The sequence below is a fragment of the Aulonocara sp. 'chitande type north' Nkhata Bay genome, linkage group LG7, assembly GCF_057382095.1.
Source record: "Aulonocara sp. 'chitande type north' Nkhata Bay isolate Kocher_YH1m ecotype deep benthic linkage group LG7, A_spYH_male_GT1.1, whole genome shotgun sequence".
In the NCBI taxonomy this organism is placed as follows: domain Eukaryota; kingdom Metazoa; phylum Chordata; class Actinopteri; order Cichliformes; family Cichlidae; genus Aulonocara; species Aulonocara sp. 'chitande type north' Nkhata Bay.
The window spans coordinates 28,259,425-28,273,095 of NC_141350.1; the positions used below are offsets into that span (position 1 = coordinate 28,259,425).

General features: G+C 43.3%; 1 protein-coding gene across 4 annotated transcripts in view; it reads right to left on the reverse strand.

The window, feature by feature from the left end:
- The window catches only part of LOC147325333 (uncharacterized), a 24,121-nt gene continuing 10,450 nt past the window's right edge, over positions 1-13,671 (reverse strand). For 2 of the 4 annotated variants that reach the window (XM_086299807.1, XM_086299809.1), the window contains exons 2-11: positions 6,593-6,715; positions 6,084-6,461; positions 4,991-5,462; positions 4,571-4,888; positions 4,455-4,478; positions 4,076-4,253; positions 1,230-1,321; positions 1,076-1,147; positions 818-948; positions 1-695 (exon numbers count right to left, since the gene is read on the reverse strand). In XM_086299807.1, the coding sequence (XP_086155933.1) occupies positions 538-695; positions 818-948; positions 1,076-1,147; positions 1,230-1,321; positions 4,076-4,253; positions 4,455-4,478; positions 4,571-4,888; positions 4,991-5,462; positions 6,084-6,461; positions 6,593-6,707 (1,938 nt within the window). In that variant the 5' untranslated portion in view covers positions 6,708-6,715 and the 3' untranslated portion in view covers positions 1-537. Of the gene's footprint in view, positions 696-817; positions 949-1,075; positions 1,148-1,229; positions 1,322-4,075; positions 4,254-4,454; positions 4,479-4,570; positions 4,889-4,990; positions 5,463-6,083; positions 6,462-6,592; positions 6,730-13,671 lie in introns of all 4 variants that reach the window. The other 2 variants (XM_086299808.1, XM_086299810.1) reach the window with 2 other exon arrangements.

The window sequence follows — 13,671 nt, forward strand, 5'->3', positions numbered from 1 at the left end:
AACGTTCCGAGACCAGAAAAACTTTATTGATTCAAAAATAGACTCAGCACACAACATACACACTGCAGGCCTGCAGTACAAAGAGTACTGCACATAACTCTACCCCGTACCATAGAGTACTGGGGGTGGGGGAGGAGAGGGGGACATCTTTAATATTAGCAAAAACGAAAACTTAGAAAAAAAAAAAAAAAAAAAAGGAGTTAGGTTTTACAGTCCGAGTCACAGGTATCCAATCAGCAGCTTAGTGTCTATAATAAGCCCCACCCTCTTAAAAAGGCTCGAAGGACGTTTTGTCATATTTTCTCAGGTGAGCCTATAGAGGGTATGGTCAGCAGCAGGGGCGTGGCCTTACACACTATAAAAAGATCAAAGCAGGTTTATGTTTCACATCTTCATCGTAACCCAAAACAAAAAAATCCAAAAAAGCCTGCCCACCACATCACCTGATGGCGTTACTATGGTGACACTCAGTCAGTGGGCATAGTAGCAGCTCAGTTTTTTGGCCTTTTGTTAGCTGATAAGAAGTGATATCAGAGCTCATACATCCAGACCCTGCCGAGTCAGGAAGTCTTCAAGCGCGCTCAGTCGCTCCACCAGCATCACGTCCAAGTCCATGTCCTCGCCACCATTGCTGTGGCAATGTCGCCGAGCAGCTGCTCTTTTCCTGTGTACCATAGCAGCAGGAAGTCCCGCCCCTAAACACAAAGAATTTTTCTTCAATCTCACAGTTGATGACAAACAGCTAATCAATAATGAGTAACCACTCTCAGTGTGCCTAGGACAACCTCCCTAATGCAAACTACATTTCCCAGTGTACCTTGTGGTCTCTTCCTTTTTCTGGGCTGCGTGAAATCAGGAAAGAGGAGGAGCCTGCGCCTCTTCTGCTGGCCAATTAGGAGCAGTGCTCCGTCCTTTTCCCGAGGCTCCTCAAAGATGGTTTCCAGACTTCTGCAGGAACAAGCAAACCATGCTGGGAGATGGAGTTTGGATATGGAACCATATTAACATAAAGGGCATGTACAGTCTTTACAGAAAAAACCCTTCACCTGTCATTAGTAGGGATTTGTAGTCTTACCTGTTGTTAGCAGGGGATCTGTAGTTCTTGTTGGTGTAAATCTCCTCTAGACTGAACTCTTTCTTCTTTATTCTGAGAAAGCAAATGTGGGTCCACATTTGAAATAATGTTGGCACTTTTACTGTACATCTAAGTTTTTAGTTTCTTTCCTGACCTTTTGACCTTTGGTAGTCCCATTGGTGTAAGCAGCATTTCGCGCGGTGGCGCACGCCGGATTCTGATCTGTGAGACCCGTTTACCATGCTGCTGTAAAAAAATAAAATAAAATTACTGATAGAGTCCCTGTTATTTAATATTTAACCTGGAAGTGGTCTAGGTCACATTAAGGTTCAACATTATGGTGTGCATGGGGCTTGAAACACTTTGGATAGGATCCCAGGACTTCACTGTAGGACTCCACCTCTGTTCAGTGATGGACGTTCATAGTGGTCGTAGATGGCATCCTTTACCCCTCTCAAACTATGTGTGCTCTTAGTCCAAAATATTACATTTAGCATCTTCAAAGAGTAACCTTTGACCTTTTGGTGTAGGTGTTCAGGTGGGTCCAATGACTGTAGAAAATGACACGACAGCACTTCCTCCCATTGTGCAAAAATGAAGCCAAAATATCCTGCTTCTGGAGGCTGCCATCTTGCAATTTCGGAGCCAGAGTCTACAAACTAGTGACTTGAGGTGGAAGTGGAGCGACTGTGTCCCGCTCCCACCCACACACCCTCTGGATGTGACCGCAAACACGACCCCCCATATGGAAAAGAAATAGTAAAAACATATATGATTTACTCATGAAAGTGGCCACTTTCTCATTACTTTCATTTTTTTTTTTTAGTAAGTATACAAAACATACAAGTTTCATTGTATAATTTTTCAAGGGATCTTATACGTGTTTCCACTCTTGTATGCTTTTCATACAAGTTTCATACAAGAGAGATAAAAACTTTATAAGATTTATATATATATCTTTTCCATATGGGCCCCTACACTTTTTACGTAGACCGGCTGCTCCAGTTCATTTGCTGATGGGTTTACCACGACTGACAACTCGTTCAATCAAGGTGAATACAACCACGTCACTGTTACAAAAAAGACACACAGCTTGTCATCTTATAGTTCTACAACATCTACAATCACTCTGTTGTTAATTTGTTTGCTAGATTAGCCGCTAGCATACACACTGTGTTGGAGGCTTGTTGTTACACACCTGTTACTCTAATAGTCTGTATTTTTGAATGATTCAGCACTTCTTAGTTTTTGTTATCCGTTTTTAGACAGCAATGAGATCAGTTGCATACTCCACAGAGGCCCAGAGTTACTGTTAATATCAGAAATGTAATGCTGTCCTTTGAGATTTTAACATAAGACTGTGAGTTTAATGCATGTAAACCTGTTTAAATCTTCAGAGCCCTCTACAGCCTGGTAACATGGAAACTTTAGAAATAGCAGAACGTTTCAGTAGTGTAGTCTAATTTGTTATTTTCATTTAATAATAGAGTCCATATTATATCAACAGCTACATTCACCCTGGGGAGAAACTAGTAAAGGAGACCATCAGGACCAAGCTGGGTTTCCTGGATCCAGAGGTTTGGAGAAACGTCTTCCTATTCTTTCATCACAGCTGTCCTGTGCCAGATGTTCTGTTGACCCACAGAGAGGCTTCATTTAAGAAACACCAGGAAGACTAAAGCTTATTGCAGGGATCAAGGAGGATTCATGATCTTCACCAGCAGCTCCCTCACAGGGAAATCTTCAGAGCTCCACCGTAGGCCTGCCCCAGAAGATGGATAAACCCAGCATTTCATGAACACTGCGATGGAGACCTTTGCTTTGTGTAATGTTATAAATACTCGGATACTCCTCAAAGGCTCTGGACTTATATTTAAAAATATATTATCCTCCCTGGTTACTCTGGTATGAATAACTCTGAATCACTTAATGATAAATAACACACTATTGTTATTGTAAAGTAATGCTACTCTTACTTGATTACAATTTTTGAATACTCGACCCACCTCTGCCCCTCCTTTTCCCCGAATTTGAAGGATGGGTCGGGTATGTCTGGGTGTGGCCCACCATACCCCAGAATTCATAGCGCGGCTCAGCCAATTCCAGTTTTCAACAATGGCGGCCGCTACTAAGTTTTTAATATTATTCTTATTTCTCTTTCTGGGTCACAAAATAAACTTTTAACATATTTTCAGACGAGAATGTGGGTGTGTAAACTTCAAATATCTGCTCAGTTTATCAAGATATCACATATTTGCAAAAGTGCTCCGACGTTTTCGGAGACGTCTGTTATCCACGAGCTCGATAGCTAGCCGAGAGCTCGAGGGTCACTGAAGCCGCCGAGAAGGGCACAACTCCCGGCACATCATTTTCAGATCACCGCGGCCTTTCGCTACTCAGGTTAAACATAATATATAAGTCACTTAGACAACCTAAAAATGTTATTGTTTGGCTTTTTTCAGTGTTTTATTTGTTCGTGAGTAAATCGGTTTGGCTGAGATTAAAGTTATTAGATTATATATAATAAAACTTTATTAATCCCAAGGGTCGTTTTCGCACAACTGAATAAAACAGAAAACAGAAAATTGATTAAACAAAAGTGTGAGATGGTCGAGAATTTACGCCAGTGTCCTGTTGTATTTTAGATAGCAAGGAGCAGACAGCTGAGTTTATTAAACTCCACCGAGACAGCGGTGACGCAAATCTGAAGGCTACACCGTCCAGTTTCACAGCAGTTTACTTCCGGCCTACCCGACCTTCTGAGAACCCGGCCCACGTAGACCGCGGCCGGGTCCTCAGGAGGATGCAGCCCATGAATTTGGACACGACTGTTGTTTGATTTATGCTATGTAGAGATATGAGGACTCCTCCCTGTGACTTTAGTGTTTAGTTTGTTTTCGCAATTCTATAATTTAATAAAGGCCAACATAAGATAGAGAAACACCCTTTACTATTTGAAATATATTTTTTTAAATAATAAAAACAAGAAAACAACTTCACCTCTCCATTTGTGCTAAGAAACTCAGAGCTGACTGCTGATTGGTCAGCTGGGAGTGAAGCAGGCAATCCATTGGCTGAGCAGGCAGGCAGGGGCCGGGGTCGTCGCCGTGGTAGGTAGAGGCTCTGAGTGCTGTGATTGGACCGCTGCTTCTGCTGTCGCCAGGCAGAAAAGGCTGGACTGAAACGCACAAGAAGCACTTTATTTATTAGATTTTTATCCAAGTAAGAAACACAAGTTAAACTACTTATGATGTTAATAATGATGAGGACATTAAACATATTAATATATCACTGGTTAAACTAATTATATTAATATAGACTGTTTAGTTTCACTGAAGAAAAGATTTATTTGTATAAATGAAAAGTTAAGATTCATTACCTCAATATTAGTGCTTGAACATAACTGTGAAGATGAAACAGAAAGACGCCTGTTAAGTAAATTCTGTGATTTAAAGATTGTTAATTAGCCTAATTTAAAAACAAAGTTCGACCAACCAGTGGTCGCTGCTCAGGCTGGGTGGGGCTGTCCAGTCCTTCAGGGACCGCTGCGGACTACAACAAACTCCACCCCTCAATGAATCCAACATCATTTCCATGGCAGCTGCTGGCAGATGAAGCAGGGGGGCTGGGCTAACAGAATAAGAGGCGGAGCAAACCCTTAGATGGAAAGCAGCGCGATTGGAAGATGGGGCAAGGGGCTGTGTGAAGCCTGAAAAACGCCACTTGCCAGAAGGGACAATGAATAGTTCCGATTGGCTGATGGTCAGACTCTCAGCTGACTGGAGGATATACAAGGCATTCTGGGAGGACAAGCTGCAAGTACAAAAAAATTACAGTTAAATCACCTAAAATGGATTAGCAAGGCCAAAATCTGCGGTGATTGGCTGTTACATCATCAGCCATCACCCCCCTCACCTGTGTTGCAGCAGCGGCACTCTATAACCGTTCTTCCTCACAAACACATTGATTGCCCTCTCTGATTGGCTGGAGCCTTCAGTCTCTGGTCTTTTGTTCTTCCCTTGGCTTAAGTTACACAGCGTGAGCGGCTCCCCCTTTTCACCTCCTCCTCTAACGCAGACAGCCATCTGCCCCACAAAGCGCCCCTCTGCCTCTCCCTCCACCTTCTCTTCTTTCTTTTCTGGACAAACACTGATCTCTCCTTGGTGGTTCTTCCTCCTCCTCTTCCTCCTGCTCACTGTCTCTTCTTCTCCTCTCCTCCTCCTCTTCTTTTGTGATTGAATGGAACTGGAAGAAAAAGGAGACGAGGACGACTCCTCACTATCGGATGATGATGATACTGATGATGAAGAGGATATGGTTACAAGTGGCAGAGGCGGGGTACTACAGGAAAAAGAGGAAGTGGAGCTGGACGCAAAGACAGATGGCCCTGAAAGAAACAGGAAACAAGGATCACTTTTTGTAAGTAGATTATAACCCTTTAAAGACCTGCAGGAACCCTCAACAGGAACCCCCAGAAACTCTCTGACATCTGAACACTCAAAGACCTACATTAACTGTCAGAGACTGCCAGAATGTGCAGGAAACCTCAGAGACCTAAATTAACCTACAGGAACCCGCAGGAACTGTGACAGACCTACAAGAAGGCTCAGAGACCTGCAGGAACCAACAAAGGGAATCCCTAGAGGCCTGTAGAAACACCCCTCAGGAACCTCCAGAGACCTGCAGGAAACCTCAGAGAGAGCCCCCAAAGACTTGCCGGAACCTCTTGAGACTTCCAGGAACCTGCAGGACACCTCTGAGACCTGAATGAACATTCAGGAACCGACAGTAACAACCCCCACCCTCGAGACCTAGGAACCTGCAGGAAACCTCAAAGAATTTGCATGATCCCCCAGAGCCCTACCAGAACCTGCATGAAATCTCAGAGAACTAGATGAAATTACAGGTACCTGCAGGAACCTTATTAGACCTCCACTAACCTTCCGAGACCTACCAGAACCTGCAGGAAACCTCAAAGAACTTGCAGTAACCTTCAAAAACGACTCACCAGTCAAACATGATGCTCCTTCTTTTTGTTTCTGGCTGTTCTTCTTCTTCCTCCCCGTCCTTCTGCTCCTCCTTTCCAGAGAATTCAGACGACGGCCAAGAGATGCTAGAGCTCCTCGCAGGAGGCGTCGTACCTCCATCCGGTGGCTTGAGAGGAGGCGAGGCAGGAGAGCGGCGCAGGGGCAACAGGGAGGAGGGGGGAGAGGAGCTAAAGGAGATAAAGAAGAAGCTGGAGGAGGAAGCGGAGTAGTTGAAGGAGGAAGGGGGCTAGCTAAATGTAGAAAAGGAGGAGCTGAACAAGGAGGAGATGAAGACGGAAGAGACGTGGTTGAAGGACGAAGAGGAGGATGAGTGGCTACTGGAACTGAAGGAGTAGGAGCTGAGGGAGGAAGAAGAGAGAAAGGAGGAGAAGAAAAAGAATGTTGATGGGGAGGAGTAACAGAGGAGGAGAAACAGGCTGTTAGCCTTTGTAAATCATCAGGAAATAAAAACACAAAAACAAATGCACACCTGATTTTGTGTCCTCATCCTCATCAACCAATGGGAGAACATGGGGCGGAGACATCACCACTAGGTTTTGGCCCCTGCCGTCACTCTCGATTAGTGTAAGCGGTCGAGAGAGCATGGTGAAAACTGCCAGAGAGAGACTAATGAATACAATCAGAAATTATGTTTCATGTGACACAGATTAAAACTTTGTAATGATGTCATTGTCCTGAAAAATGAAAATATAAAAGCTAGACAACATGGCTGCACTTCCTCCCATTGTAGAAAAATGAAGCCAAAATTTCCCAGTTGTGGGAGCTGCCATGTTGCACTTTTGGAGCCAGAGGCTGTGTCTCAATTCAGGGGCTGCAACCTTCGAAGGCTGCATTTGTAGGCTGATTACATCACAGCAACGCGACGAAGGCTGTCCCAATTCGAAGACTCCGACAAATGCAGCCGACAAATGCGTCCTTCATTTCCCCAAATTTTAAGGATGGGTCGGGTGTGTACTTCGTGGCCCAACATATCCCAGAATTCATAGCGCGGCCAACCAATTCCAGTTTCCAACAATGACGGCAGCTACTTAGTTGTAATATTACTCTTATTACGCTTTTCAATACTTTATTAATTAAATTATTGTTCATAATGTTTCCATAATAATATAAAAATACTTTCCAAACGCGGCAATAGTGGAGGAGCGTGGCTAAAGAGTTTGAAACGTTACTCTTTCTGGGTCAAAAAACTAATTTTTAACATATTTTCAGGCGAGAATGTAGCTGTGTAAACTTCAAATATTGGCTCTGTTTTGCAAATATGTGATGTCTTGATAAAGTGCTCAGAGACGTCTGTTACCCACCAGCTCGATAGCGCACCAGGTGGTCGAGGCTCACTAGAGCCAGCGAGAACACCGGATTCCCGGCACATTGCTTTCAGACCCCCGCGGTCTTTCACTACTCAGGTTAAACATGATATAAAAGTCACTTAGATAACTTAAAGATGTTATCATTCTGCTTTTTTCAGTGTTTTATTTGTCCCTGAGTAAATTGGTTTGGCTGAGATTAAAGTTATAGTTTTCACACAGCTGAAACAGAAAACTGATTAAACAGAAGTGTGAGATGGTCGAGAATTTACTCCAATGTCCTGTTATATTTTAGGAGCAGACGGCTGAGTTTATTAAACTCCACCAAGACAGCGGTGACGCAAATCTGAAGGCCAGACAGTCCCATTTCACAGCCTCGCGCTTCCGGCTTTCTCAGTCTTCGGAGGACCCGGCCTTCGTGGTCTATGTGGGCTGGGCCCTGAATTGAAACACAGTCGGAGTCTGCGCAGTAGTGACTTGGGGTGGAGCATCTGCATCACGCTCCTGCTCACACACACCCCTACACTTTTTACGTAGACCGGCTGCTCCAGTTTATCTGCTGATGGGTTTACCACGACTGATGACTTGTTAAATTAAGGTAAATACAACCAGATCACTACTATGAAAAAGACACAAAACTTATCTTATAGTTCTACAACATCTACAATCACTCTGTTCAGAGCACTCTACAGCCTGGTAACATGGAAACTTTCGAAATAGCAGGTTTCAGTAGTGTAGTCTAATTTGTTCTTTTCATTTAATAATGGAGTCCATATTATTATCATCAACAGCTACAGTGGGGCAAAAAAGTATTTAGTCAGCCACCGATTGTGCAAGTTCCCCCACCTAAAATGATGACAGAGGTCAGTAATTTGCACCAGAGGTACACTTCAACTGTGAGAGACAGAATGTGAAAAAAAAAAAATCCATGAATCCACATGGTAGGATTTGTAAAGAATTTATTCGTAAATCAGGGTGGAAAATAAGTATTTGGTCAATAACAAAAATACAACTCAATACTTTGTAACATAACCTTTGTTGGCAATAACAGAGGTCAAACGTTTACTATAGGTCTTTACCAGGTTTGCACACACAGTAGCTGGTATTTTGGCCCATTCCTCCATGCAGATCTTCTCGAGAGCAGTGATGTTTTGGGGCTGTCGCCGAGCAACACGGACTTTCAACTCCCGCCACAGATTTTCTATGGGGTTGAGGTCTGGAGACTGGCTAGGCCACTCCAGGACTTTCAAATGCTTCTTACGGAGCCACTCCTTTGTTGCCCGGGCGGTGTGTTTTGGATCATTGTCATGTTGGAAGACCCAGCCTCGTTTCATCTTCAAAGTTCTCACTGATGGAAGGAGGTTTTGGCTCAAAATCTCACGATACATGGCCCCATTCATTCTGTCCTTAACACAGATCAGTCGTCCTGTCCCCTTGGCAGAAAAACAGCCCCATAGCATGATGTTTCCACCCCCATGCTTCACAGTAGGTATGGTGTTCTTGGGATGCAACTCAGTATTCTTCTTCCTCCAAACACGACGAGTTGAGTCTATACCAAAAAGTTCTACTTTGGTTTCATCTGACCACATGACATTCTCCCAATCCTCTGCTGTATCATCCATGTGCTCTCTGGCAAACTTCAGACGGGCCTGGACATGCACTGGCTTCAGCAGCGGAACACGTCTGGCACTGCGGGATTTGATTCCCTGCCGTTGTAGTGTGTTACTGATGGTGACCTTTGTTACTTTGGTCCCAGCTCTCTGCAGGTCATTCACCAGGTCCCCCCGTGTGGTTCTGGGATCTTTGCTCACCGTTCTCATGATCATTTTGACCCCACGGGATGAGATCTTGCGTGGAGCCCCAGATCGAGGGAGATTATCAGTGGTCTTGTATGTCTTCCATTTTCTGATGATTGCTCCCACAGTTGATTTTTTCACACCAAGCTGCTTGCCTATTGTAGATTCACTCTTCCCAGTCTGGTGCAGGTCTACAATACTTTTCCTGGTGTCCTTCGAAAGCTCTTTGGTCTTGGTCATGGCAGAGTTTGGAGTCTGACTGTTTGAGGCTGTGGACAGGTGTCTTTTATACAGATGATGAGTTTAAACAGGTGCCATTCATACAGGTAACGAGTGGGGGACAGAAAAGCTTCTTACAGAAGACGTTACAGGTCTGTGAGAGCCAGAGATTTTCCTTGTTTGAGGTGACCAAATACTTATTTTCCACCCTAATTTACAAATAAATTCTTTACAAATCCTACCATGTGAATTCATGGATTTTTTTTTCACATTCTGTCTCTCACAGTTGAAGTGTACCTCTGGTGCAAATTACTGACCTCTGTCATCATTTTAAGTGGGGGAACTTGCACAATCGGTGGCTGACTAAATACTTTTTTGCCCCACTGTACATTCACCCTGTGGAGAAACTAGTAAAGGAGACCATCAGGACCAAGCTGGGTTTCCTGGGTCCAGAGGTTTAGAGAAACTTCCTCCTATTCTTTCATCACATCTGTCCTGTGCCAGAAGTTCTGTTGACCCACTGAGAGAGGCTTCATTTAAGAAACACCAGGAAGACTAAAGCTTATTGCAGGGATCAAGGAGGACTCATGATCTTCACCAGCAGCTCCCTCACAGGGAAATCTTCAGAGCTCCACCATAAGCCCCCGCCCCAGAAGATGGATAAACCCAGCATTTCATGAACACTGTGATGGAGACTTGCTTTGTCTAATGTTAGAAGTATTCAGATCATTCTCAGAGGTACTGGACTTTTACACAAAGATATTATATTCAGTCCTGTAGAAAGTTATATATTTAAAAATAAATTATCCTCTCTGGTTAATCTTGTATGAATGACTCCGGATTACTTTATGATAAATAACACACCATTGGCAAAAAAAACAGTGAAAGAATTCCAGATGACAAGTTTTTAGCTCAACATACAAGTGGCGACCTTTGACCTTCATCAGGTTTTATTTAATTGTGTCAGAGAAAATCTCATGTGCTCTTCATGCAGCTGAGTACATCAAGTGTTTAAAACAGAAACTGTGCAGGTCTGAGATCAGCAGCTCTGTGAAACACCAAACTGAGGTCCTGTTAATGCTGATATATAGTGACACAGATACACGGGTGATTAATCCTTTTGTCTTTTTGTCTTTAACTTTATCAATAAAACAGCTGCAGCTTTCACTGACAGCACATGTGTTACTTTAACCTTTGTACTGTTTTCATCAGTTAATTTTGCAGTTACTACAAAGAGTGAAGATATAGGGTGATCTATCTGCTGTCACTGGGTGGTGCTGAGGTCTGAATCTGAGGGCAGCTCCTGTAATCACAAAGAGAACAGAACCATCACAAACTGAAATATAAAGTTTATCTCTCAAATCTGAAATAAAGCTGATCCTTCTCTGTCCCACACGCTCAGGGTCTGAAGTTCTTCTCTTACATTTTTTCAGTTCTAAAGTTCTGCTGACAGCTGACATATGAGCTGTTAAAAAAGGACAAATACTTATATACTAACACATTTTCCAGTATAATGTTTACCTTTGAATCGCTGGTGCTTTTTAAGTGGAGATTTGCTAAGATGAGATGATGGAGCAGGTTTCAGTCCTGGTTCAGTCTGCTGTTGCATCGTGGTCACCAACATACGGACGTGTTATCAGCAGTGTTTGAGCTGCTGCCTGAGTATTGGACAAATATTAATACTTTAAATTATTTCCCTCAAAGGATGTAAGCTGTAAGCAGTACTGCAGAAGTAACTTTGTGAAAAATATCTCATTTAAAATCATCCAGGCTGTTATTTTAACCGGAACATTTGAAACAAACCTAGTAAAAGAAAACAACTTTAACTTAAGCTGTCAAACGGCCGTAGTTGGTTTCAGTACAGGGCTTTGCTATTTTCATCCATAGTTAATGATTAATGAAGGGGTAAGGGTCCAAGCTTTTTTTTTTTTTTTTTACTGTCCTTACAGATGTAGCAAGAGACAGAAAACATGCTGCTGTTTGCACATATTTAATAATCGTAATAGTAACGGTAGTTGGTGACTGAGCGGCCTGGTGCTTTTATGATTTCATTAGTCAGGGTAAATTCATTCACCTGCACGGATTAGCTAAACAAACGTTACAAAACAAGTTTCCCCAACAGCCGAGTGCTCATCTTAGGTAGCTAGGTCTCAGGACCTAGTTGCGGACATTAGTTACAGATTAGCTTACAAACACGTTTAACTTACCGAAAAAGTGCAGTGGGGCCTCGGGTCCTTCTGTTGGGTAGTCCAGTTTACTGAAGAACACCTCAGGCTGTCAGTTTGAAACAGTCGGTGCAGTTTTGTAACATAAACACTGGACCTCCTCTCAGATCTATCTGCCTTTCCCGAAAGAGATACGCAAGTTTCTCTGTTACTGCAGCTGCCAGTCAAAGCTGTTATGATAAAGTTCCACCCCAATTTAACAGCATTATGGTAGTAATTACAATCAAACTTATGAGTAAGGAGACCCCTAAAAAACAAATCAGAGTCATGAGAACTACCGTTAGTGGAAGGAAGCATTTTTGGAAGAAGTTTATTTGAGGAGATTTTTTTTAATTTTAGTCTGACCCCAGTCCCATCCACTAACATGGAGGAGGCAGGATTTATGACCTATACTGCAGCCAGACACTAGGGGGCGATAGAGATATGCTTCATTTTTGGGGAGCTATTAGGTCGTATCTTGTAGTGATGGGTCGGTCGTGAACGAAATGGCTCTTAGAGCCGAGTCTTTGACCTGAACGACGCGAGCCGGTTCCTTATCGCGAGCCGTGGGGTTTCCCCCCCCTCCCCCCTTTCTCTCACCCTCTCTCTCGCATAGAAACGGCCCTAACCAATCTGGCGCCCTAGGCAAGATTTTAGGTGGCGCCCCCCTATATCAGCAGTGTAGTGTAATGTTGTAACAAATAATATTTCTATTAAATAAGCTTTACTTTGCATTTTAATTAACGTGGGATTATTTTTTGTATTTAGAAATAATAGTACCAACTTTTTTTTTTTTTTTTCCAACATTTGTGGCACTGGCGTGGCGCCCCCTGATGGACGGCGCCCTTAGCATTTGCCTATGTCACTACCCGATCCGTACCGGAAACCCGATCAGTACCCCGCATGCGCAAATCTTACGTCACTTCCTCTCTTTGCCAACATTGCGACATTCAATATATTTGAATGATACCGTTAGCGCCCAGTTAGCTCCTAGCATTTCTCAACAGCTCTGCCTCCTTTTCGACTGCCCGGGACATTTAAACAATGGATAATCCGTATACAAAGAAATTCATGCTTTTCTCCTCAACAGAGAGTGTCCCCCGATTGAGCAACAGCGCCGTAAAATAAGAAGAATGGCGCCTAATTACAGAGTTAATAATGCAGACTTTGTAATATCTCACGTGTAGATTCATCAGCCAGATTAAGTGTTTACAGTTTGTTTACAGTTTTTTTTTTTTACAGTTTCTTAATTGACAGTGATAGCGCACATCATCATCACTATTCCAACAATCCTCTCCTCACAGACAAGCATACACACACTCGACTATCGCTAAATCAGATTTAACACACGTTTGTAATGACGATAATTCAGTTTATAATAGGGTTTATTCGCTCGGTCAGCAGGTGGCAGTATCCTCGTACACTGGGGAGTAAACTGCCATTAAACGAGCAGAAGAAGAAGAAAACATCTGCACATGCGCGGTACGGATCGGGTAGACCCGATTTGTACGGTCAGACTTTACACATGCGCAGTAAGGATCGGAGAGTCCTGATCCGTAACTTTCTTTTTATTTTTCGTTTTTGTCTACATTGTACTGAAATGCTTCATTATTGCAAACATTTTAAGATATACTTGTTATTCTTAACATCTTAACAGATACTCTGACCCATAACTATCGTAAAACGCTACGACCGGAAGTAGAAACCTTTCGCGCATGCGGGGTACCGATCGGGTTTCCGGTACGGATCGGGTAGTGACAGCCTATACGGCCTATGCCACGGGCCGGCCCTGCTCTCGCACTTTTTTTCCGCTTCACTCACTATGCGAGCCTTGTGCTTTACGCTGGGAAGAGGGGGGAGGGGACGGTAGTTACACTCAGTAGCACAGGAACAAAGCGGGAGGAAGAGAGAGAGAAAGAGAGCCAGGGACAACACTGTCACATTAGAAAGGTATAGTAATTATTCACAACTATTTTCAGTTGCAGATGATAAAGGATTCAGAAATTTTATTCATGCAGGTCCATA